Consider the following 27,099-nt stretch of genomic DNA (forward strand, 5'->3'; position numbering starts at 1 on the left):
CGGGACACTTCATAATGTAGCTGTTTCTTCTTCTTCTTCTTCTTCTTCTTCTTCTTCTTCTTCTTCTTCTTCTTCTTCTTCTTCTTCTTCTTCTTCTTCTTCTTCTTCTTCTTCTTCTCCTCCTCCTCCTCCTCCTCCTCCTCCTCCTCCTCCTCCTCCTCCTCCTTCTCCCTCTTTCTCCTCCTCCTCCTCCCCCTCCCCCTTCCTTCTTCTTCTCCTGCTCCTCTTCTTTCTTCTTTCTTCTCCTGCTCCTGCTCCTCCTGTTCCTTTTCCTCCTCCTCCACTTCTTCCTTCTTCTCCTCCTCCTCCTTCTCCTCCTCCTCCTTTTTTTCCCCTTAAATTGATAGACAGCCAGACCTATGTAGAGCTAAAGCAACTTTCATAAAATGAGCAATTAAAGCAACCATGGCAGAAAAGATTATTACAACGTTAATGGAAAGCAGGATAAATAATGAAGCTCACAGGAAGCATATAAACTATAAAACATCGGTATTGAAGCAATAAAAACAAAACAGGTTTCTCTTTTGATACTATCCTTTAAAGACTTTCTTATTATCTTTCTGATCAGTGACAAGATGTACCGTTTTCAGTTGGGGAAGATGCTTTTTTTCAAGTGGCATTTGACTTTGGTGGTCAAAGAGTTACTGCCATGGGCTTTTGGTGCTTATTGATGGTCCTCAATTTACAACATGCATTTAGTGACCGTTCAAAGTTACAACGGCAGTGAAAAATGTGACTTATGACCGTTTTTCACACTTAACTACATTCGGATGCTTGACAGCTGACTCATATTTACGACGGGAGTCACAGTGTCCCCGGGGTCACATGATCCCCTTTTGTGACTTTCTGGCAAGCCAAGTCAATGGGGAAGCTGGATTCACTTAACAACCACATGACTAAGTTAACAACGGCGGGGATTCGCTTAACGAATGTGGCGAGAAAGGTCGTAAAATGGGACAAAACTCACTTATCAAATGCTTTACTTAGCGACATGAATTCTGGACTCAATAGTGGTCGTAAATCGAGGACCACCTGTATTTTATAGCACTTTAGATCTTCGTCCACTTTTTGGGAGTGGATGTAATAGAAAAGAGACAAAACGCTTTTAAAACTGGATTAAAATCCATAGTTTCTCGACCTAATCCAAGATATCCTTCAAAAGAAGCAGCGTAGTTTCAAAATACGTATTTGTGCTTTTTGGGTGTGTGTGTGTGTGTGTGTGTGTGTGTGTGGCTGTTTCAAAATGAGCGACAATATAGGTGGCCTGAATTAGAGTCATTCACACACACATACACAGAAACACACAATCTCCTCCTCCTCCTCCTCCTCCTCCTCCTCCTCCTCCTCCTCCTCCTCCTCCTCCTCCTTTGAGAAGAAGCCCAGGGATGAGATCAAAAGTCAGGGTAGAATTGCAGGAAGAAGTTGAATCTATCTTACTGGCTGGTATTCTTTGAAATAATTTTTGTAGGACCATTTGGGGGCCGGCTAGCAAAGGAAACCAGAGCAGTTGGGAAGTTGAACAACAAGGTGAAGCTGATAAACAAGCAATGTAGTTGAACAACAGGCATGCTGATAAACGACAGGAAATGGAAAGAATGTGGCGGGGGGGGGGGAATGTACAGAAAGAGTGCCGAGAAGAGCAAGAAAGAAGACCAAGGGGCTGGAGGTTAAAGGAACTAGTTAGGTCTTGCCGAATGAAAAGAAGGATTAGGGGTGACATGATAGGTGTCTTTCAGTACTTGAAGGAGGAAAAGTACTGGAAGGGAAAAGAGAGGGTTGACCTATTCTTCAAAGCAGGGGTCTCCAACCTTGGCAACGTTAAGACTTGTGGACTTCAACTCCCAGATTTCCTCAGCCAGCAAGCTTTTGGAAGTTGAAATCCACAAGTCTTAACGTTGCCAAGATTGGAAACTTCTGCTCCAAAGCATTTGAGGTCAGGACAAGAGGTAAAAGGTGGAAGAGCATTCAAGATAGATCCAACCTAGAACCAAGGAGAAATTTCTTGACAGAATAATTAATCAGTGGAATGGGTTTCCTTCAGAAGTTGTGGGTGCTGCATCACTGGTTGTTGTTTTTTTAAACAAGATTGGATAATCTTTTGTCTGGGACAATATCAAGACACCTGCCTGGGGCAGGGGGTTGGATTAGAAGACCTCCAATTTCTCTTCCAACCCCGGAATTCTATAAAATAGAAGCAAGAAAGCATTGTTTATCCCAAAGGTGCTTTTTCAAGAGGCAACTGGACTTCCTGATTTTTCTTTGAAGGCGCATCACTTCTCATCCAAGAAGCTTCTTCGGTTCTGACTGAATGGTGGAAGATGGAAGGATATATATATATATATTCCTTGCAGTCATCTGGTCGTTATCACTCTCTCTTCAGCTCTGAGCTCCCACCAATTTCTAAAAGGAAAAAACCCTGGATGTGTCAGAGTCTGTAGCTATCTGGCCAGCCCACAAGTAATTTTTTTTTTAATTTACATTTATATCCCGCCCTTCTCCGAAGACTCAGGGCGGCTTACATTGTGTAAGGCAATAGTCTCATTCTATTTGTATATTTATATTCAAAGTCAACTTATTGCCCCCCCAACAATCTGGGTCCTCATTTTACCTACCTTATAAAGGATGGAAGGCTGAGTCAACCTTGGGCCTGGTGGGACTCGAGCCTGCAGTAATTGCAGGCAGCTGTGTTTAATAACAGGCTATCTTACAGCCTGAGCCACACCGCGGCCCAGTGGTGGCTCAGCGGGATTCATTTATAGAAGAAACTTTTTTATATTCAATAATATAAAACATGATGCATGTATACAATACCCATGCAGGTCTTGTAACGTGGTAGCAAGTACAAGGAGTAGAAGTAGAAGTGGAAGCAAGGACCAGAACTAGAAGCAAGCTTATATACACAGAGCAGTTAAGCTAAGCCACGCCCAGGCTGTCTGACATGGCTGTCAGTCACCAAACAGTTCACATTGGCTGACTTGTTGTTATGGCTATTCCAGTTTATAAATTCTTATCTACTGACAGGCTGATCTTTATTTCTAAATTATTGCCCCAACCCGCTAAATCTGTGGGCTCTTTAAACCTTAGGAAATGTCTACCTTGTCTAGTCAGATTGTCCTGGTTCATTTATAGAAGAAACTTCTTTATATACAATAATATAAAATATGATGCATGTATACAATACCCATGCAGCTCTTGTAACGTGGTAGCAAGTACAAGGAGTAGAAGTAGAAGTGGAAGCAAGGACCAGAACTAGAAGCAAGCTTATATACACAGAGCAGTTAAGTTAAACTACACCCAGACGCCAAGCTGTCTGACATGGCTGTCAGTCACCAAACAGTTCACATTGGCTGACTTGTTGTTATGGCTATTCCAGTTTCTGACAGTCTGATCTTTATTTCTAAATATTGCCCCAACCTGCTAAATCTGTGGGCTCTTTAAAACTTAGGAAATGTCTACTTTGTCCAATCAGGTTGTCCTGGTTTCCCACAAATTCAGTGGCTTCTTAATATAATAAGTGGAAGCTAACACCAATATGTCATCTGTGCCCACTAGATGCCAGCACTTAGCTGACCTTAGCTGATCTCTATTAACCTGTATTAATGTAGCATTAACAGAGGGATACAATCAAAATCAAGTGAGGTACTAATACCACGCTAGAAAGCCTTGGTAAGACCCCACCTGGAGTACTGCATCCAGTTTTGGTCACCACACTATAAAAAAGATGCTGGGACTCTAGAAAGAGTGCAGAGAAGAGCAACCAAGAGGATTAGGGGACTGGAGGCTAAAACATACAATGAACAGTTGCAGGAACTGGGCATGGCTAGTCTAGTGAAGAGAAGGACCAGGGGAGACATGATAGCAGTCTTCCAATATTTGAGGGGCTGCCACAAAGAAGAAGAATGGGTCAAGCTTTTTTCCAAAGCACCAGAAGACCAGATAAGGAACAATGGATGAAAACTGAATAAGAAGAGATTCAACCTGGAAATAAGAAGAAATTTTCTGACAGTGAGAACAATCAACCCATGGAACAGAAGTTGCCTTCGGAGGTTGTGGGAGCTTCATCACTTTCAAGCTTTCAAGAGACTGGACTGCCATCTGTCAGAAATGGTGCAGGGTCTCCTGCTTTGGCAGGGGGTTGGACTAGATGACCTACAAGGTCCCTTCCAACTCTGTTAAACTGTTAAACCATGCGTGGTCAGCTTTCATAAGTGGGAAGCAATAGGTTATAAAAAAAAACATACACTACAAAAAGGCAAAACCATGTATTTTGTATGAGCTGAAAACGCATTTATTTATTCAAGCGGGACTGGCTTAATATTTTTAAATTTTTTAACCGGGGTTTTATTATTTTAGGGTTTGTAATTTTAAATTTTAAATCTTTTAATTGGCCATTTTTCTAATATGCTCGGTTTTAAACTGTTGTTTTAATTGTATATTTTTTTATGTTTTTTATCTTTTGGCTGTACACCGCCCTGAGTCCCTTGAGAGAAGGGCGGTATAAAAATTTAATAAATAAATAAATAAATAAATTTGCCAGGAGAATTATATGGATGTGCTCATGACGTCACCAGAAGCTGAACTTATCTTGAAGGAGACTTTACCTATTAGGCACTACTTCCTTCTGACCTCTTCTCAGAACAGTCCCCCCGACCCTGAAAAAGTCCTTGAAAATGGAACCACATTTCAGGGACCAGTGAAAGAAGTTCTTCCAACTGATCCTTAGCCAAAGTGGGTTTCACATAATTTTACCACCGGTTTGCCGCACACTGAAAATGTACACATGTGCCTTCTGTGCATGCGCACAGCCTTCTGCTTTGTGCTTTGCTCCCACGCATGGCTTGCACGCATGCGCACGCCTTAGAAAAAGTGGCTAAATAGGATGGCATAGCACTGGGGCAGGATCGCCACTACCGGTTCTACCAAACTGGTCCGAGCCGGTATCACCACTGTCCTTAGCCAAGAATATTAGCCATATATTTATCGGTGTAAAATGTCATTCATTCAGCATGGAAAAAAGCTACCGAAAGAGGCTTCCACGCTGGTGTTGCAACAAAGCAGGAAGGAGCCCTTGGCAATGTTTGATTGATGTAAAGGCAAACACACTCACTCAGCACACACACACACACCCATCATTAGTTGTGTCGCTGTTTAGCAGTTCAATTAATGCAAGAAGCTCAGCAGATGTAACTGGGCAAAACAAACAGGCAGTTTTGAGCCAGCCTTCATAATTTGGCACGGCGTCCCATAAATAAACGCAGTCGCTTGTTTAGCACAGTGAAGTAGTTTTGTTACTCAAACAAGCCGTGCAGGAGCTGTGAGGATGTAACTGTGTTAACACAGGTGCCTTTGGAGTCTCTCAGGTTTTGAAAAGGAAAGATTTTTCCCACCCCTGCCTGATGCATTACCCTAATTTAAGATTCTGCACTTATTTGGTCTCGGAATAAATCAAATTAAATCAAAAGACCCAGAGGTGGGCTTCGCATACTGTAACAACCAGTTCTGCCAGCACCGAAAATGTGAGCATGCCTCATCCACACATGCGGGCAGCATCACAAAACATGGCAATTTGCTCCTGGGTGCCATCCACACATGCGTGCTACGCAGGGGTGAAATGTAAAATTTGTTACTACCGGTTCTGTGGGCGTGGCTTGGTGGTGGTGGTGGTGGTAATGTAACTGGGTGGGTGTGGCCAACTTTTTTTTTACTTTTAAAACCTTTTTTTTTTTTGGTAACCTCTTTGGCCGAAGAGATTGTAGAAAAAATGCTTTTAAAAGGCTTCTCTGACGATCCCAGCTGAGTTGTCTGATTGTCAGAGGTTTTTCTTTTCTTTTAAAAGCATTTTTTTTTTGCCTTTAAAAGAAAAAAAAAGCCTCTGACGATCAGGCAACTCAGCTGGGATCGTTAGAGGGGCCTTTTAAAAGCATTTTTTCTATAACCTCTTTGTAGAATCCCAGCTGAGCCGCGCGATCATCAGAGGCTTTTTTTTCTTTTAAAAGCATTTTTTTCAGCCGAAGAAAAAATGCTTTTAAAAGTAAAAAAAAAAAACCCTCTGATGATCGCGCGGCTCAGCTGGCATGGGGGGGTAGGGACTTTTGCTACCGATTCTTCGAATCACCCGCCGCCATTGCTACTGGATCAAGCGATCCGGTCCGAACCGGATTTCACTCCTGGTGCTACATCAAGCAACATGGCAATTTGCTCGCGTGCACCATCTGCACATGCGTGTGGTGTCAAAAGCACAGCGATATAGGACAGGATTGCGTCTGAGCGGGTGGTCCCGCAGGTCGCTACTACCAGTTCGCCTGAACCGGTCTGAACCGGATGAATCCCACCACTGAAAAAACCGTGATTATTTGGTGTTCATGCTGCTGCTGTCATGCATTGAACCTGTAGTGCTCTTCATTTTTAACTGTGACTAGGGGGGTGATATGATAGCAGTATTCTAGTATTTGAGGGGCTGCCACAAAGAGGGGGTTGACCTGTTCTTCAAAGGACTAGAAGGCAAGATAGGTGTCTGTCCAGTCTCTTCTTTAAAATCTCCAATAATGAAAGCTACTACAACTTCTGGTGGCAAGCTGTTCCATTGGTTAATTGTCCTCACTGTTAAGAAGTTCCTTCTGAATTCCAGGTTGCTTCTCTCCTCGATTAGTTTCCATCCATCATTTCTTGTCCTGCCTTCTGGTGCTGTGGATAATAATTTGACCCCCCCTTCTTTGTGGCAGCCCCTCAAATACTGGAATACTGCTACCATGTCCTCCCTAGTCCTCCTTTTCTCTAGACTAGCCATACCCAATTTTTGTAACCGTTCTTCATATGTTTTAGTCTCCGGGCCTTCAAATCGTCTTAGTTGCTCTTCTTTGCCCTTTTTCCAAAGTCTCAACATCTTTTTTTTTTTTTTTTGGTGACCAAAACTGGATTCAGTATTCCAGGTGTGGCCTTACTAAGGCTTTATAAAGCGGTACTCATACTTCACGTGATTTTGATTCTATGCCTCTGTTTATATATGGTCATAGTAAGCAATAGAATTAAAGTTGCTTCCCTTTATTTTGTCTTCTCATTTTTATTCATTTATCCATACAGCGTAGGGCTACGTCCCTTTGTGTCTTTGTGATCTGGTTGTTCTTGACTTTCCCCTCCTTTAGTCAAGCCCTCTGTATGAATGGATAGGACCGAAATTTTAAATCTACCCTTGGCCACGTGCCCCACCATGGCCACACCCACCCAGCCAGTCATCAGGGCAGAGAACCGGTTGTTAAATTATTTGAATCCCACCACTGGTTCCAAACTACTACAGTCTTAAGGTCAACATGCTTTTACACTGCCCGAATTTCTTATCCTTCTCATGGTAAGAGAACTTTGACGAATGAGCAGGAGACCCGCCCTTGGTTTGATTCTGTTCTTTTCATAGCAGCACATGTACAAACTTCGCTGCAATATTTTCTTTCTATATCTTATTCTTTTAAAAATTCGGCCGCATGCTTATAACTCTCGGGGTTTGTTTGTTTTTGTTTTTTTTTTATGATGATGATGATGATGATGATGATTCCAGTCTACCAGGTTGACAGAATATCTGGGGTTTTTTCTCCCCCATTTTGCAGAGAGAATCAACAAGATTCCCATGCTGGTTTTTGTACTTTTCAAAACTTTTGAGGCCAAAAGTTTAATGTTTCAGAAAGGCCAGTGTACCTAGATGAATCATGAGCCCCTCTGACTTTTAGGAACTGCAATAAGACTGCAGTGAAGATATCTCTGTTCTTCATAGCTTCCTCGCTAGGAAACCTGGCTTCTGTTCTCTGAGGGTTTAGAGATTTGCAAAGGTTCTTCTCTTGGGCCGAGATTTGACTTGTTAGACAATTTTACTCTTGACTTGGTTGATCGTTTTAATCACAACGGTTTATTCTGTTTAGACTGTAATGCTTGGTTAGCTGCCTCGTGTGCTTACCGGAGTAGTAAGGACGAACATAAATCAAATCAACAGATATTGATTTCAGATGTTGGTGCACATCCATAAAAGGGAAAAAAAATTAGACCTTGTGTAACCCTTGTGCCTATATGTTAGTCTCTGTCTGTGTGTGTGTGTGTGTGTGTGTGTGTGTGTGTGTGTGTGTAGGTCTTTGGTTATTCAGGTTTTCTCCCACGTAAAATTGGAAGTGTCTTGGCGACGTTTCGATGAAGTCTCATTCGTCATCTTCAGGCTGGTGTTTACAGCTTCGTGCTTCTAGGAGCATGAAGCTGAAGCTATATATATATATATATGAAGCTGAAGCTATATATATATATTCATTCGTATACTCATTATATACTCATAATATATATATAATATATATATATGTGTGTGTGTGTGTGTGTGTGTTTTCTGAGGTTTCGCAGGTGTTTGTATGTAGGTCTTTGGTTATTCAGGTTTTCTCCACGTAAAATTGGAAGTGTCTTGGCGACGTTTCGATGAAGTCTCATTCGTCATCTTCAGGCTGGTGTATATATATATTATATAATATATTATATTATATATATATATATATAATATTATATATATTATATATATATATTATATAATATAAAATATATATAATATATAATATATATATATATATATTCATTCATATACTCATTATATACTCATAATATATTCATTCATATACTCAATATATTCATTCATATACTCATTCGTCATCTTCAGGCTGGTGTTTATATATATATTATATATATATATATATATATATATATATATATATATATATATATATATATATATATATATATATATATATATATATATATTCGGCTTTGAAGCGGAGATGAGCACCGCCCCCTAGAGTTGGCAACGACTAGCATGTATGTGCGAGGGGAACCTTTACCTTTATATATATATATGAATGGTTTAATCAGAGAGCATGGATGTACCTAATCGTTTTCAGTTCTTCTCTTTCTGTTTTGTTTCAGCATTTACAAAATCCTGCCAATTTCCACAATGCAGCTACTGAACTTCTGGACTGGTGTGGCGATCCAAGAGCTTTCCAAAGGCCCTTCGAACAGAGTCTTATGGGCTGTTTGACGGTATGGCAACTTTTATTCAGCCACACGATATTTTAATAATTCACACACCCCCCCCCAATTCAACATTAAATTGCCACCTTGGAGGAAACAAAAATGAAAGCATTCCTCTCAGTCTTGCCAAGAAGCCAGTGGCCTGCTGAAATACAGTTATTAGTCCGTTTGTTTACATACAGATATGTCAATCTTGTGGTTAAAAAAAAAAGTTGAAAAAGAGGAACTTTGGTTACGCTATTGTGCAGGGTTGTTCCACAACCAGGCTGACTCACTTTCTTTAAAACAGTAGATATACGGTAGCTATTTACCAGCCAGTTTTAGGAATATCTCCTCAGGGTTAACTTTAAATAGAAGCACCGTTTTCCTAACTCAGGCTTGACTGCAGTCGCTAGCAATTTTCGTGAGAAATTCTCTCAAAATTTCTGAACGTGTTTGTTTTGCACTGGTATGACGCTATCAGGTTGTTGTTTTTTTAACACTGCTTATGGTTTTATCATAAAAAGTAAAATACAAAACAGAAAAACAAACAAAACAAAAGCATACATTAAACCCTAACAACAACAACAAAAGGTAAAAAACAGTGTACAAAAAGAAAAGGAAAGGAAAAACAAGTTGTTGTTTTTTTTATTTGAATTTATATCCCGCCCTTCTCTGAAGACTCAGGGCGGCTTACATTGTGTAAGGCAATAGTCTCATCCTATTTGTATATTTATATACAAAGTCAACTTATTGCCCTCCCAACAATCTGGGTCCTCATTTTACCTACCTTATAAAGGATGGAAGGCTGAGTCAACCTTGGGCCTGGTGGGACTCGAGCCTGCAGTAATTGTAACTGGAGGCAGCTGTGTGTTAATAACAGTTCCTAATAATCAAGTAAGTTTAACGTTTAACATGTAGGATCCAACCTGGCTGGGTGCTGAAAAAAAGAAAAAACACATACATACATACATACATACATACATACATACATACATACATACATACATATTAATCTATTTATATCCCCCCTCTCTCTCACATCTATCTGTCTATTTATCTATCATCTATCTATCATGTCATTATCTATCTATCTTCTATTGTTATCTATCTATCTGTCTGTCTGTCTGTCTATCTATCTATCTATCTATCTATCTATCTATCTATCTATCTATCTATCTATCTTCTTATTTACTAATCAAGGAGAGAAGCAACTTAGAACTAACAAGAAATTTTCTGACAGTGAGAACAATTAATCGGTGGAACAACTTGCTTCCAGAAGTTGTGAATGCTCCAACACTGGAAATTTTTAAGAAGAGATTGGACAACCATTTGTCTAAAAAGGGTATAGGGTTTCCTAGCCTAGGTAGGGAGTGGGACTACTCGAAGACCTCCAAACTCCCTTCCAACTCTGTTATTCTATTCTATTTATATCTTCTGTCTGTCTGTCTGTCTGTCTGTCTGTCTGTCTGTCTGTTTCTATCTATCTATCTATCTATCTATCTATCTATCTATCTATCTATCTATAGATATAGATATATATAAGAAGAAAGAAGAAAAAGGAGTCAATCGGTTAAGCTAAACATTACACCTGAGGCTAACAGTTTTGAGTCATTTCCTATTCAAGAGTTGACAGGAAGTATACAAACTTTTTTTAAAAAATGTCCTGTTTTGGGCTCACAACCTGAGTTTTGAACCTGGGCTTGATGATTTCATTCTTGCCCATCTCTGAGAGAAGAATGAAGCAACCTGGCAATAAGCCCGGTGAAGATGGAACAGCTTATTTTTGACCTTGGGCAAGGGGCTTCTCGTTCTGGAAGGGTTTCAAATTCAAACCGTTTAGCCCATCTATTTTCGAAAAAAAAGGTTCCCGCTTCATAACTTCAAAAGCTTGCCTGTTTTCTGGGAGGGATAAACATTTGTTAAGAAGCAAGAAAAGTGGACCAGTCTGATAAAAGGAATAGAAAGGAAAGAATGTGCAAAGCTGTGAAAGAGGTAGATGGTCATCTTTGGAGAAGAGAGAAGAAAGGGGGATGATGAAGATAGGTACCTTCAGCCAATGGTGGGATTCAGCTGGTTCGGGATGGTTTGGGCGAACCGGTTGTTAAATTCCTGGCTGGTCCCGCCCTTTCCTACCCCTACCAGGAGTCCCCACGCGGCCCATTTTGTCTCCCAAGCCCAAAATGGGGCGCAGGAGGGGTACGGTGCACCCCCATGCGGCCTGTTTTCGTTCCCAGGAGGCTACAGGGAGGCCTACTAGGCCCAAACCAGGGCACAGGGGTAGGCACATCCTCCCCCTGCAGCCCATTTTTGCTCCCAGGGGGTTCAGGAGGCCGAGTGCTGCCTGTCACACCATCCGACCACGCCCACCATGACCACGCCCACCCAGCCAGTCATTAGGGCAGAGAACCGAATAATAATAATAATAATAATAATAATAATAATAATAATAATAATAATAATAATAATAATAATAATATTTTAATTTTTATACCCCCCTTCTCCCGAAGGACTCAAGGCGGCTTACGTTGTGTAAGGCAATAGTCTCATCCTATTTGTATATTTATATACAGTCAACTTATTGCCCTCCCAACAATCTGGGTCCTCATTTTACCTACCTTATAAAGGATGGAAGGCTGAGTCAACCTTGGGCCTGGTGGGACTCGGGCCTGCAGTAATTGTAACTGCAGGCAGCTGTGGGGTAATAACAGTTCCTAATAATCAAGTAAGTTTAACATTTAACATGTAGGATCCAACCTGGCTGGGTGCTGAAAAAAAGAAAAAAACACATACATACATACATACATACATACATACATACATACATACATACATATTAATCTATTTATATCCCCCCTCTCTCTCACATCTATCTGTCTATTTATCTATCATCTATCTATCATGTCATTATCTATCTTCTATTGTTATCTATCTATCTATCTATCTATCTATCTATCTATCTATCTATCTATCTATCTATCTATCTATCTATCTATCTATCTTCTTATTTACTAATCAAGGAGAGAAGCAACTTAGAACTAACAAGAAATTTTCTGACAGTGAGAACAATTAATCGGTGGAACAACTTGCTTCCAGAAGTTGTGAATGCTCCAACACTGGAAATTTTTAAGAAGAGATTGGACAACCATTTGTCTGAAAGGATATAGGGTTTCCTAGCCTAGGCAGGTGGTGGGACTACTCGAAGACCTTCAAGCTCCCTTCCAACTCTGTTATTCTATTCTATTTATATCTTCTGTCTCTATCTATCTATCTATCTATCTATCTATCTATCTATCTATCTATCTATCCATCCATCCATCCATCTATCTATCTATCTATCTGTCGATATAGATATATAAGAAGAAAGAAGAAAAAGGAGTCAACAGGTTAAGCTAAACATTACACCTGAGGCTAACAGTTTTGAGTCATTTCCTATTCAAGAGTTGACAGGAAGTATACAAACTTTTTTTTAAAAATGTCCTGTTTTGGGCTCACAACCTGAGTTTTGAACCTGGGCTTGATGATTTCATTCTTGCCCATCTCTGAGAGAAGAATGAAGCAACCTGGCAATAAGCCCGGTGAAGATGGAACAGCTTATTTTTGACCTTGGGCAAGGGGCTTCTCGTTCTGGAAGGGTTTCAAATTCAAACCGTTTAGCCCATCTATTTTCGAAAAAAAAAGGTTCCTGCTTCGTAACTTCAAAAGCTTGCCTGTTTTCTGGGAGGGATAAACATTTGCTAAGAAGCAAGAAAGCGGACCAGTCGGATAAAAGGAATAGAAAGGAAAGAATGTGCAAAGCTATGAAAGAGGTAGATGGTCATCTTTGGAGAAGAGAGAAGAAAGGGGGATGATGAAGATAGGTACCTTCAGCCAATGGTGGGATTCAGCTGGTTCGGGATGGTTTGGGCGAACCGGTAGTTAAATTCCTGGCTGGTCCCGCCCTTTCCTACCCCTACCAGGAGTCCCCACGCGGCCCATTTTGTCTCCCAAGCCCAAAATGGGGCGCAGGAGGGGTACGGTGCACCCCCATGCGGCCTGTTTTCGTTCCCAGGAGGCTACAGGGAGGCCTACTAGGCCCAAACCAGGGCACAGGGGTAGGCACATCCTCCCCCTGCAGCCCATTTTTGCTCCCAGGGGGTTCAGGAGGCCGAGTGCTGCCTGTCACACCATCCGACCACGCCCACCATGACCACGCCCACCCAGCCAGTCATTAGGGCAGAGAACCGAATAATAATAATAATAATAATAATAATAATAATAATAATAATAATAATAATAATAATAATAATATTTTAATTTTTATACCCCCCTTCTCCCGAAGGACTCAGGGCGGTTAACAGCCAGATAAAATACAATACAATACAATACAATAAAACCAATTAAAAAACTTATTCAATAAGGCCAATAATTTAAATTTTAAAATACATAATATAAAACCCCATTTAAAATCCAATTTAAAACCCGTTTTATGCCAGTCCTGCTCGGAAGAATAAATACATCTTCAGCTCATGGCGAAAGGTCTGAAGGTCAGGAAGTTGACTAAGTCCAGGAGGAAGCTCATTCCAGAGGGTAGGTGCCCCCACAGAGAAGGCTCTCCCCCTGGGAGTCGCCAGCCGACATTGTTTGGCTGACAGCACCCTGAGGAGACCCTCTCTATGGGAGCGCACCGGTCGGTGGGAGGCATATGGTAACAGAAGGCGGTCCCATAAATATCCCAGTCCTATGCCATGGAGCGCTTTAAAAGTGGTAATCAGCACCTTGAAGTGCATCCGGAAGACCACAGGCAGCCAGTGCAGCTTGCGCAGGAGAGATGTTATATGAGAGCCATGAGTGGCTCCCTCTATCACCCGCGCAGCTGGATTCTGGACCAACTGGAGCCTCCGGGTGCTCCTCAAGGGGAGCCCCATGTAGAGAGCATTGCAGTAGTCCAGGCGAGAAGTGACGAGGGCATGAGTGACTGTGCATAGGGAATCCCGGTCTAGAAAGGGGCACAACTGGCGTATCGGGCATACCTGATAAAAAGCTCTCCTGGAGACGGTCACCAAGAGATCATCAAAAAACAACCGTCCATCCAGGAGAACGCCTAGATTGCGCACCCTCTCCAATGGGGCCAATGACTCCATTGGGGCCAATGATTGTTAAATTATTTGAATGCCACCATTGCCTTCATCTATTCGGAAAGCTATTTTCTCTCTCCTTTTTTTTTTTTTTTTTTTTAGCCATACAATGTGACTGTGGCCTCAAGGGATTGGGGACCAAATAGAAAATAGAAGAATCGCTCATTTAGTGACAATTCAAGGTTACAATGGCACTGGAAAAAGTGACCATTTTTCATACTTATGACCATCTCAACGTTCCCCATGTTCATGTGATTTGCGTTAGGATGCTGGACAACTGACTCACATTTATGATGGTTGTAATATCCCGGGGGATCACGTGATCCCCTTTTGGGACCTTCCGACCAGCAAAGTCCATGAGAAAAGCCAGATTCGCTTAAGACAGCCGTGCCACTAACTCAACAACTGCAGTGATTCACTTAACAACTCTGGCAAGAAAAGTCAGAAACTGGGACAAAGCTCATGTAGCAAATGAAGTGCCTCTGTGGCTCAGACTGCTAAGACAGTCTGTTATTAACACAGCTGCCTGCAATTACTGCAGGTTCTAGTCCCACCAGGCCCAGGGTTGACTTCCATCCTTTAAAAGGTAGGTAAAATGAGGACCCAGATTGTTGGGGGCAATAAGTTGACTTTGTATATAAATATACAAATAGGATGAAAACTATTGCTAACATAGTGTAAACCGCCCTGAGTCTTCGGAGAAGGGCGGGATATAAATGCAAATTTAAAAAAAATGTCTCACTTGGCAACATAAATTTTGGGCTCAATTGCGGTCATAGGTTGAGGACTACCTATATGGAATAACGAGAGCAAATGGGACCTTCTTTTAGCAACTGTTTTCGGTGGCCCTTCTCTGAAAATAATTGATTTAGAATGCAGCCCATGACGTGACGTTGGCTGTGAAAATAATGTATTTCATTTGCGGCAGAAGGCAGCAATGTTGCTCAGAGACAGTGGAATCTTTTGCATGCCAAGCACCTCTGCTTTGATTCCTGCAATTTTAAGGTTGGTTTGAGAAATTTCCCTCTATGAATGTTCGCATGTAGGAAACGGGAAATAGCAGTTTTCTCTGTGTGTAAAACGATAACATGAGACTTGATTCATTTAGTCATTCGTTCAGTGTCTTCCCTAGCTATTTTGCTCCCTTCTATCATGTGCTGCGGGACATGTTGGCTCAGTGGATAAGACAGTGAGCTTGTCAATCAAAAGGTTGACAGTTCAGCGGTTTGACTCCCGAGGGCCGCGTAATGGGGTGAGCTCCCGTTACTTGTCCCAGCTTCTGCCAACCTAGCAGTTCAAAAGCATGTAAAAAATGCAAGTAGGAAAATAGGGACCACCTTTGGAGGGGAGGTAACAGCATTCCGTGCGCCTTTGGTGTTTAGTCATGCGGGCCACATGACCATGAAGACGTCTTCGGACAGCGTTGGCTCTTCGGCTTTGAAACAGATATGAGCACCACCCCCTAGAGTCGGGAACGACTAGCACATACGTGCGAGGGGCATCTTTACCTTATCATGTGCTAGTTGCATATAAAAGATAAAGTTTCCCCTTGTCAAGCAAGGGGAAAATCAGGAGATTCAGACAGTTCCAATGAATATAAAGATTTATTGCAAGCTTAAGCTCTCTACAAGAATCTGGCCAACTAACAGTAAAGGGAAATGAGCGGGAGATAAGAAAGGCATTCAAGGTGGCTTGGAGTTAGATCCACAGGGATTTATGACTGAGGACATATTTGACCCCTCCCTCGGGCTCAGCCTGGTCATCTCCTACCCCCTGCTTAGTTGTATTTGACCCTATGGGGTAATTTTCATCTCTTATTCCTTAAGCATTGTTCATACTCTTCTGCGGTCACACGGCCGGCCTGACTACAGGTAATCCTCAATTTAGGATTACAATGGAACCCAAAATTTCTGTTGCTAAGTGAGCCAGTTAAGTGAGTTTTGACCTATTTTACAACCATACTTGCTCCAGCCATTAAGTGAACCACTACAGTTGTTAAGTTAGTAATATGGTTGTTAAATGAATCTGGCTTCCCCATTGACGTTGCTTGTCAGAAGGTCGCAGAAACGGGGATTGCATGATCCTGGGACACTGCAACTGTCATAAATATGAATCAATCAATCAGAATAGAGCTGGAAGGGACCTTGGAGGTCTTCTAGTCCAACCCACTATACCAGGAAGTTGCCAAGCATCTGAATTTTGATCACATGATCACGGGGATGCAGCAACAGTCATATGCGTGAATATTTCTTCTAAGTCAGAGGTCTGCAAACTTGGCTCTTTTAAGACTGGTGGACTTCAACTCCAAGAGGCCAGCCAGGGCCTCTGGTGGCTCAGACTGCTAAGACAGTCTGTTATTAACACAGCTGCCTGCAATTACTGCAGGTTCTAATCCCACCAGACCCAAGGTTGACTCAGCCTTCCATCCTTTATAAGGTAGGTAAAATGAGGACCCAGATTGTTGGGGGCAATAAGTTGACTTTGTATATAATATACAAATGGATGAAGACTATTGCTTGACATAGTGTAAGCCGCCCTGAGTCTTCGGAGAAGGGCAGGAAGGGCGGGATATAAGTGCAAATAAAAAAAAAAGTCTTAAAAGAGCCAAGTTTGCAGACCCCTATCCTAAGTGACCTTTTTTTTCAGCGCTGTTGTAACTCCGAAAGTCACTAAATGAATGGATATAAATGAAGGTCTACCGTATTTTCCACCCTACTTCACATTTGGGAAACTTCCCAAGTTTTTTTTTTCCCAATCTAAGGAAATATAAGATTCAAAAACTTGAGATTGAACATTTAATCTGATAGCTTCCGAATCACATCTGCTGCGGTGTCCATAATACAGTGACTGTGGGGGGCGAGTTATTGGCCCCAATGGAAAGGGTGCGCAACTTGGGCATCCTCTTGGATGGGCGGCTGTCGTTTGACGATCATTTGGCGGCCGTCTCCAAGAGGGCTTTTTACCAAGTACACTTGGTTCGCCAGTTGCGCCCCTTCCTTGACTGGGATGCCTTATTCACGGTCACTCATGCTCTTGTCACTTCCCGTTTGGATTATTGCAATGCTCTCTACATGGGACTGCCCTTGAAGTGCACCCGGAGGCTGCAGCTAGTCCAAAATCCAGCTGCGCGGGTAATAGTGGGAGCAACCCGTTGCTCCCATGTAACACCAATCGTGCGCAGTTTGCACTGGCTTCCTGTGGTCTTTCGGGTGCACTTTAAGATTTTGGTTACCACCTTTAAAGCGCTCCATGGCTTAGGGCCCGGGTACTTACGGGACCGCCTGCTGTTACCCTATGCCTCCCACCGACCCGTATGCTCTCACAGAGAGGGCCTTCTCAGGGTGCCGTCCACCAGACAATGTCGGCTGGCGCCCCCCAGGGGTAGGGCCTTCTCTGTTGGAGCTCCTACACTTTGGAACGAACTTCCCCCTGGTTTACATCAAGTGCCTGATCTTCGGACTTTTCGCCGTGAGCTGAAAACGCATCTATTTATTCAAGTGGGACTGGCCTAATTAAATTTTAATCTGGGGTTATTTATATTTTAGGGTTTTAAACTATTTTAAATTTTTTAAATTTTTTAAATTTTTGGCCATTTTGTAATATGTTTTGTTTTAGTTTTGTTTTAATGTATATATTGCGCTTTTTATTTGGCTGTACACCGCCCTGAGTCCTTCCGGAGAAGGGTGGTATAAAAATCGAATAAATAAAAAAATAATAAATAATGATGGCTAGATTGTCTGCAAACTAAGTTTGACCATAACGAGTTCAGCGATACCTTGAAGATTTCCACTTGATGAATAAACTTTGGCAGACGATTGCTTTATTCCGTTGATAGTCAACACGGCGGCTTTTAATATAGAAAGGCTATTGCTTCCAGATTTCCATGGAAATATTTCACCCCTCATTTTTTAAACTGCAGCAAACCACCCATCCAACTCGGGATCACACGCATTGTAATATTTTATCATTAATTATGAAAAAGTGAATCATGTGAGGTACTTTGGATTAATAAAAAACCGTGCAGTTGTGCTGACTAGCTAATACTAAAAAGCAGCATTTCATTAGCTTGGATAGATGATTATATAGTTTCCCTTCCCTTCTGTTCTGTACCGTGTTTTTTTTTAAAAAAAAAATAATAATAATAGCAAGCCGTGTTGGACACAGATAATTGCATTTAATGAACCCTTCCTTTAATTCTTCAAGGAGATTTTATATTAAAACTATGGTGACAAATTAATTCTTGCAGCGTAAGCCCTTTGGAGTAAAATATAGCTGAAAACAAAAGGCTGGTGTTAAAATTAATAAAATGCTACTAAATGCTTCTGTCTTCCTGTTCATCTTTAACTTTCTAAATTAGGGGGATGTTAATATGATTCACAAATAACACTTTCCCTGTGTAGTGCATATAAATGGATTGTATGTGTGTGTTGGGTGCTGTTATCTGAGAGGGGAGTGGGCCTAAATCACAGCCAATACTTTTGAAGAAGTATGTGTGAATATAAATGATCCCAACCAATCAAATGCGACCTTTGAGACTGTGAAGATCCTAATGAAGTATTTCAAGAGATCGGGGTGATCTTGATCTGATCCAAGGCTGCGGTGATGGCTTGCAGTCTTACGGCCGCATTTGGAACCAGAATTTCCCTTGCTAATCAAGGCCATTGTTATGTGAGTCCTACCCGATTTTTTTGACCTTTTTCCACCATGATTCTTAAGCAAATCGCTGCAGCTATTAAGTGAATCACGTAGTCGTTCAGGAAATTCAGCGTTCCCCATTGAGTTTGCTTGTCAGAAGGTTGCAAAATGTCAAATCACATGATCTGGGATGTGGCAACCATTATGAATACTTGCCTGTTGTCAACCACCAGAATTTTGATCCTGGGAAATGCTTCAATGGCCAAAAGTTGCAAGGACTGGTTGCAAATCACATTTTTTTAAGGGCCGTTATTAGAGGCGGTATTCAGCCGGTTCGGACCAGTTTGCGCGAACCGGTAGTGGCGACCTGTGGGTGCCCCCTTCCACCCACCCGAGTGCAATCCCATCCTATAGTGCTGTTGTTTTGGACACCGCATGCATGTGTGGATGATGCGCGCAAGCAGATTGCCGTGTTTTGTGATGCTGCATGCATGTGCGCTCCCACATTTCCAGTGCTGGGCGAACCAGGTGTATGTGAATCCCACTTCTAGCCATTATCACTTCAAAATGGTTATTTAAACCAACGCTTGTAAATTAGGGACTACCTGTAGTCCACAAGAGGGCATGGACCAGACAGGAGGCATCAGGACTTTTCAGATGTGGAATAGCTACCCTAAAATATCTGGAAGATTTAAATTTTATTTTGCCCCTCTAGGCTTCGAGAAATGCAAAGCAAATTTGCAGCCTTTCTAGGAACTCAAAAGCGAAATTGGTTCTCCTCCAAGTCACCTTTCATCCCCCCAGTGTCTCTGGAGACAAAGCCCTCGGTGGAGGATGGAGAATTAAGATTTTAAGTCACGTCTCAAAAGCAATAAGAAGTGCAGAATATGGTCTCCTACAAATGACCTTCTGGCAGCTTGATTACTTTTTTAACCTTGATGGTTTTATTGTTCACTCTTGTTTCTTAGAGGACAGGTTGGTGGCTATCGGGTTCAATGTAGACTTTGTAAGCTCCGAGACAGAGCTTCGTTCTTCAAACCAGATTAACTTTCGGTAGAGGGTGGCAGACATCTTTGGTAATTTTGTACCAAATCATGCCCTCGATGCTTCAGTTCTGAATGCCATCGAGGGGAAAAGCAGCAAGCTGTGAGGTCCTTGGTGCTCTCAGAGCTTGGCGGAACGGCTTGCCTTCAGAAGTTGTGGTACTCCATCACTGGAGGCTTTTTTTAAAAAAAAAGACTAGAGAGCCATTGGTCTGAAATGGCATAGGGCAGTGATGGCTAAACTTTTTGCCATTGTGTGCCAAAAGCGGGGGGAACAGGGGGGGGCACGCGCATGCGTGCCCACACACATAATTTTATACACCCTGCCCCCCCCACGCATACACGCGCAACCCACCCGCGCTCTCCCCGCTTTTGGCACACAATGGCACGATGGGCATGGTAGACCCGTTTTTCACTCTCCGCAGGCTCCAGAGCCTTTCTAGGAGTCTGGGGAGGGTGAAAATGGTCTTCCCCACTCCCCGGAGGCCCTCCTGAGGCCGGAAATGGCCTGATTGGTGACTTCCAGTGGGCCCAGAAGGCCCAGAAATCAGCTGGCCGGTGTGTGCATGCGCACTGGAGCTGAGCTCGCATGCTCACCGATATGGCTCCATGTGCCACCTGTGGCACACGTGCCATAGGTTCACCATCACGGATATAGAGTCTCCTGCTCGAGCAGGGGTTTGGACTAGATGACCTGCAAAGCACCTCCCAACTCTGTTATTCTGCCTCTCCTGCAGACGTTTTGTTACCCAACTCGGTAACATCATCAGCGCTCCAACAGCGTTGATGATTTCACCTAGGGTACCTAGAAACTTCTGCAAGAAACCAACCAAGAATTAGAGATCACCAAGAACCCCACAATTCAACCCTGAGCTACCAATATTCTCTTCTTTCATAAAGGAAAAAAAAAAGCTGGAAGTTGTTGCAGTTCAGCTAAATAAGGCCACTATTGCTCATTGTAAAAAAATGGATGATAAATCCTAGAAATTAGGACTTGGGCAATGCTTGAGAGGCGATTTCAAATCTCAGAAAGATAGCTTTGGCGTTTGAACGGGGGTGCACGGCTTTTTTAAAAGAGCTGCAGACACCTCCAAGGGCTGTGCAGAATGGAAGTAGAAACACTTGTGCAGCCCTAGCTTCTTCCAGCGGTAGGTTGGTGAGCAACGGACGATTTCCCAGAAACTGTCTGTGACAATTCTTTTCTTCTTCCTTTTTCCCTCTTTTTTCCCCTCAGGTTGTTAGCAGAGTGGCAGCACAACAAGGCTTTGATCTGGACCTTGGATATCGGTTACTAGCTGTTTGCGCAGCCAACAGGGACAAGTTCACACCAAAATCAGCTGGTAGGAGCAACTGGTGTTCTTTTCCAGACATAGTTGTTTTTTTATTTTTTTATTTTTTGCTAGAGACAGCCTTGACAAGCGTAACAATGCGCTTTTGTCTCTGGGAAACAGAGCAGTTTTCCTCGCTTTCTCTAACAGCGTTTCTCTTAAAAATACACTGGGATGAGAAAAATACGCCGGGTCGCCATCTCTGTTTTTCAAACGGTCTCGAGGAATAAATAAAACTTTTTTAAAAAAGAAGAATCAATACCAAACAAAGCCATCCCAGAGAAATTCTATCCAAGTGGTGATGATCTTGGGGAACGTTTACCCAGATGGTATACTGCGCGTGTGTGCAGACGTTCATTCGTTGATTATTTTAATAATTCATCAATGCGTTCGTTCATTTACTTGTGGATACATGAATCACCCAGGTCTATCTAGTGGTGTTTAAAAGCAAAAGCTCCCGGCCATTGCGGGTATTGGCTTGTGACTTGGTGACTTCCGTCGTAGATGATTTCTATTCTGGAAAGGTTGAAAGTGTTGCAGATAATTGTGCCTTTCCATTTTTCAATTTAAAAAAGTGTTTTGGCAACCTAGTGTTCATGACAAATTTTAATATGCTAGCATCCTTTCAGTCCATTAGCAATAGCCATAACACTTAGACTTAAATACCACTTTGCAGCCCTCTCTAAGCAGTTTACAGAGTCAGTATGTTGCCCCCAGCTATCTGAGTCCTTGTTTTACTGACCTCGGAAGGACGGAAGGCTGAGTCAACCTTGAGCCAATCAGGATTGAACTGCTGGCAGTTGGCAGAATTAGCCTGCAATACTGCATTCTAACCCCTGCACCACCACGCAGTGTACTATACACAACACGGATGTTGTGTTGTGTATAATAAAATGTATTACTTAAATCACTTTCAGTGATGAATATTTTTTTTGTTTTGAATGGGAACAAGATGTGTATTTAAGTGTGCTGTTGTTGTTGTTGTTTTTAACCCTTTAGTCATGTCTGACTCTTGATGACTTCATAGACAAGTGCTCTTCATGTTACCCTGTCAACCACAGCTTCTTTCAGTTGTTGGATGTTAAACTTTGCATCAGATTTGACGTTATGAAGCCAGCTTGTTCTTTGCTCAGCCCTTCTTGTTCCACTAACCATTCCTAGCATCATAGACTTCTCCAATGACCGAAGTAAATCAGACATATGATTTCAGCTTCTATTGGTGGGTCTGGTTTTATATAATTTAACCCTTCTCTGTTAGTTACTCTGGCTGAACAATAATATGCGCCTATTGTATAGAATGATAACGACTTAATACCATGAGGTTGTGTCGCAAATATTTGGTGCTGACCATTGTGGATATATATTTTAAACATGGAATGCCTACATGGGACAAAGTGGAAATGTGGTTGTAAAAAGGTTTGATTTCCAGGTAAAATTATAAATGATGTTTGCCCCAGCTGTGTGAAGGTCCATAATGGATATAGCAGCAATTATTTATTTGGCATTTGACTTTCTGTTCAGGAAAGTTCAGGAATTGCCTTTTAGTGCTTTAGATGTAAATACAGAATAACAGAGCTGGAAGGGACCTTGGAGGTCTTCTAGTCCAACCCTCTGCTGAACCAGAAGACTTTATACCATTGCGGAGAAATGGCTGTCCAGTCTCTTCTTCAAAGCCTCCAGTGATGAAGCCCCCACAACTTCTGGAGACAAGACATTCCACTAATTAATTGTTCTCCTTAATTCTAAGTTGGATCTCTCTTTGATAAACCTTCCATACATGACCCCTTATCTTGCCCTCAAGTGCTGGGAGAGGTATTTGCAAAAAAACAACAACAACAACAAAAAACCATTCGTAGCAAAAAGCATGTTAAACTTCTGTTCCATCCACTCACTGCTTTTTCTACATGGTCTTCCTAGTCCCAATCTGAGGAAGGGAAGTGAAATTCCTTCAGAATAATTGCAACAGTTTGCATTGTGAAATTGTTCAGTGGCTATGGGGTGAAACTGATTGGATTTGGGAAACTAACAAAAGCTAGCCAGGGGTTCTATTTCTAAAAGAATTGTTAACTGTCAGCTGAGTGGACCTGTTTAAAAGTCTTGCACAAAACCTGTGCCCATGTTAACAGTGGATAAACCCGCTGCTCTGTCCTCCTGTTAAAGCTAGTCTCTGCCAGGGGTGAAATCCAGCAGGTTCTGACAGGTTCTGGAGAACCGGTAGCGGAAATTTTGAGCAGTTCGGCAAACCGGTAGCGGAAATTTTGAGTAGTTTGGAGAACCGGCAAATATCACCTCTGACTGGCCCCAGAGTGGGGTGGGAATGGAGATTTTGCAATATCCTTTCCACAGGAGTGGGGAGGGAATGGGGATTTTGCAGTATCCTTCCCCTGCCATGCCCACCAAGCCATACCCAGAGAACCGATAGTAAAAAATTTGGATTTCCCTGCCCACCCCACTTCTCTATTACAGCAATTAGTTATGGATCAAAAATGAAGCCAAGACATCTCTCAATCACGTTCTTTAATTAAATTAAAACAGTGAGGATGATACCACTCCAGCGTGTTAGGCCAGCAAATAAGAACTAGCAGTGAAGCACTACAGAAGCTGCTAGAATAATTTCCAATCACCTGGGAGAAAAGCCATCAGGAGCAACCTTGTATTAATGGACACAAGGAGCCGTTTATGCATTGTTGCAATCTTGAATCACCTGCATGATGCAAAATGGTTCAACATATTTTCATTTTCATTTTCATTTTTTTTGTTTGGCACGGCAGTCATTGTCTGAATTCGTGATAAATACTGGATACAAAATGATAATTTCTTGGCTTGCATTGGAGCTGAATATTGGATCTGGATTGTCAAGCATGGGAACCAGGATCCAAGATAAGAGTTCAAAAGCACTTGCAAATTTATTTCACGCAACCTATACACAAGACTCTGATCTACTAACAATCAAGGTGAATAAGATAAGAATCAACAAACATCAATGGGGGCTGGACTTAGGTCTCTTTCAGGCTTTCAGCGATTCGAGACTGATGATGTATTTGACCCCACCCTCAGTTTCAGACTGGTCAATCTCCTACGTAAACTGAGACATAGCTGCAGTGCATCCAACTGGACTTAAGTTAGTGGTTGAGATCTATTCTATTCCATGTGCATACATCTGGATCTAATCTAATAGATCAGCTTGATTAGCTTTTGGGGATCTTTTCTGAGTCGTTTAATATCCTGGCAAGGTAATCACTCATCCAACCCTAGCCATTTCCCTAGCCATTTCCAAATATAAGATATAGTCCGTTCCTTTCACCTGGGGCAAGTAAGATTATTCTGTGTGTTTTGGAATCACTTTGCTAGCCGTCCCGCCATCCACAGGCTCTATGAGCAGATGGTGTGCTTACTTCTTTTTGGCTGTGGCCCTCATTGTAACACCCTAAATTAGCTACATACTGAGGACTCGCAGGGCAATCTCACTATAAATCAAAACACCCACAGCAAAGCAATCAGTTTGAGGCAGAAGATTATTATTATTATTTTATTTACACAAAATGACAGTATACACAGCAAACGAGATAATTATGCTGGATTTCGTATCACAGATCACTAGTCGAACATTTCCCAAGCGTTTAGGACTGCGTGATGTATCGGTGAATTATGCGAGCAGATCCCAGTAAGGTGGCCTTCTCCAGCTGACCAATGGTGATCTTGAAATGCCCAATGGACAAACCATCAAGGGCAACCAGCCCGAAGCCTACAAATACCTGGGCATACTGCAGCTGGACAATATCAAGCATGGGCAAGTGAAAAATGTGGTCAGCAAAAAATATACGCAAAGGGTCAGGAAACTTCTAAAAAGTAAACTGAATGGCGGTAACACCATCAAGGTTATAAACAGCTGGGCCATACCCGTTATCAGATATACTGTTGGAATTGTAAACTTGACACAGGCAGAGCTAGACAGCCTGGATAGGAAAACAAGAAAACTGATGACCATACGCTATGCACTTGCCACGTAGTGACGTTGACAGGCTATATTTGCCCAGAAAGGTAGATGGCAGAGGACTTTTGCAAGTGAAGCAGACAGTCAAAGAAGAGAAACATGCTCTGGCAGATTATGTGAAAGACAGTGTTGAACCAGCTTTGATGGAGGTGAACAAGAGGAAGCTGCTAAAAGTACGGCAAACCAAGTATCAATATAGGAAAACAGTGATGCAAGCTCGAGCTGACAGCTGGTATAACAAAGCACTGCATGGACAGTTCCTTGAAAAGATCCAAGGAAAAGTAGATAAGGAAAAGACCTGGCTATGGCTGACCAATGGAATGTTGAAGAAAGAAACAGAAGGCCTAATTCTTGCGGCCCAAAAACAAGCCATTAGAACAAATGTAATGAAAGCCAGAATAGAAAAATCTGCTGATCATCCCAAATACAGACTCTGCAAAGAAGCAGATGAAACCATTTATCACATACTGAGCTGTTGTAAGACAATAGCTCAGACCGACTACAAACAACGTCACAACACAGTTGCTCAGATGGGCAAGTGAAAAATGTGGTCAGCAAAAAATATACGCAAAGGGTCAGGAAACTTCTAAAAAGTAAACTGAATGGCGGTAACACCATCAAGGCTATAAACAACTGGGCCATACCCGTTATCAGATATACTGCTGGAATTGTAAACTGGACAAGGCAGAACTGGACAGCCTGGATAGGAAAACAAGAAAACTGATGACCATACACTATGCGCTGCACCCACGTAGTGACGTTGACAAGCTATATTTGCCCAGAAAGGTAGGTGGCAGAGGACTTTTGCAAGTGAAGCAGACAGTCGAAGAAGAGAAACATGCTCTGGCAGATTATGTGAAAGACAGTGTTAAACCAGCTTTAATGGAGGTCAACAAGAGGAAGCTGCTAAAAGTACGGCAAACCAAGTATCAATATAGGAAAACAGTGATGCAAGCTCGAGCTGACAGCTGGTACAAAGCACTGCATGGACAGTTCCTTGAAAAGATCCAAGGAAAAGTAGATAAGGAAAAGACCTGGTTATGGCTGACCAACGGAACACTGAAGAAAGAAACAGAAGGCCTAATTCTTGCGGCCCAAGAACAAGCCATTAGAACAAATGCAATCAAAACCAGAATAGAAAAACCTGCTGATGATCCCAAATGCAGACTCTGCAAAGAAGCAGATGAAACCATTGATCACATACTGAGCTATTGTAAGACAATAGCTCAGACCGACTACAAACAACGTCACAACACAGTTGCTCAGATGGTCCACTGGAACTTGTGTCACAACTACCATCTGCCTGTAGCAAAGAACTGGTGGGATCATAAGCCTGAAAAAGTGATTGAAAATGAGCATGCAAAACTACTGTGGGATTTCCGAATACAGACTGATAAAGTTTTGGAACACAATACCCAGGATATCACGATTGTGGAAAAGAAAAAAGTGTGGATAGTCGACATTGCTATACCTGGTGACAGCAGAATTGATGAGAAACAACTTGAAAAAGTCACCAGATATCAAGATTTGAGAATTGAATTACAGAGACTCTGGCATAAACCAGTGCAGGTGGTTCCAGTGGTACTCGGCACACTGGGAGCTGTGCCTATAGACCTAGGCAAGCACTTAAAAGCAATTGGCGCTGACAAGATCACCATTGGTCAGCTGCAGAAGGCCACATCATCATCATCATCATCATCATCATTATTATTATTATTATTATTATTATTATTATTATTACAAGATAAAATCAACATCAAGCAATCTTAAAAAGGCCACAGTGATTAAGTGGCAGTAGAAATAGGAGATTAAAATAAGAATAGAGAGACCGGACTAACAAGACGTTCTCTTCCAAGTAACTATCAGCTCAGCATGTGTGAGCATTTTAAAGAAGTGTTTATATACAGGTCCCTCTTCTCAAATTAGTTATCTGCAGTGGAGCATCTGCTTTTCAGTTG

General features: G+C 42.1%; 1 protein-coding gene across 7 annotated transcripts in view; it reads left to right on the forward strand.

Annotated features, from left to right (window-relative positions):
• Window positions 1-27,099, forward strand: part of ZMIZ1 (zinc finger MIZ-type containing 1) — a 558,395-nt gene that overhangs the window by 391,212 nt on the left and 140,084 nt on the right. For all 7 annotated transcript variants that reach the window (XM_058188355.1, XM_058188360.1, XM_058188358.1 and 4 more), the window contains 2 exons: window positions 8,941-9,054; window positions 21,054-21,159. In XM_058188355.1, coding sequence (XP_058044338.1) covers window positions 8,941-9,054; window positions 21,054-21,159 — 220 coding nt within the window. The remainder of the gene's footprint in view (window positions 1-8,940; window positions 9,055-21,053; window positions 21,160-27,099) is intronic.

The sequence above is a fragment of the Ahaetulla prasina genome, chromosome 6 (genome assembly GCF_028640845.1).
Source record: "Ahaetulla prasina isolate Xishuangbanna chromosome 6, ASM2864084v1, whole genome shotgun sequence".
In the NCBI taxonomy this organism is placed as follows: domain Eukaryota; kingdom Metazoa; phylum Chordata; class Lepidosauria; order Squamata; family Colubridae; genus Ahaetulla; species Ahaetulla prasina.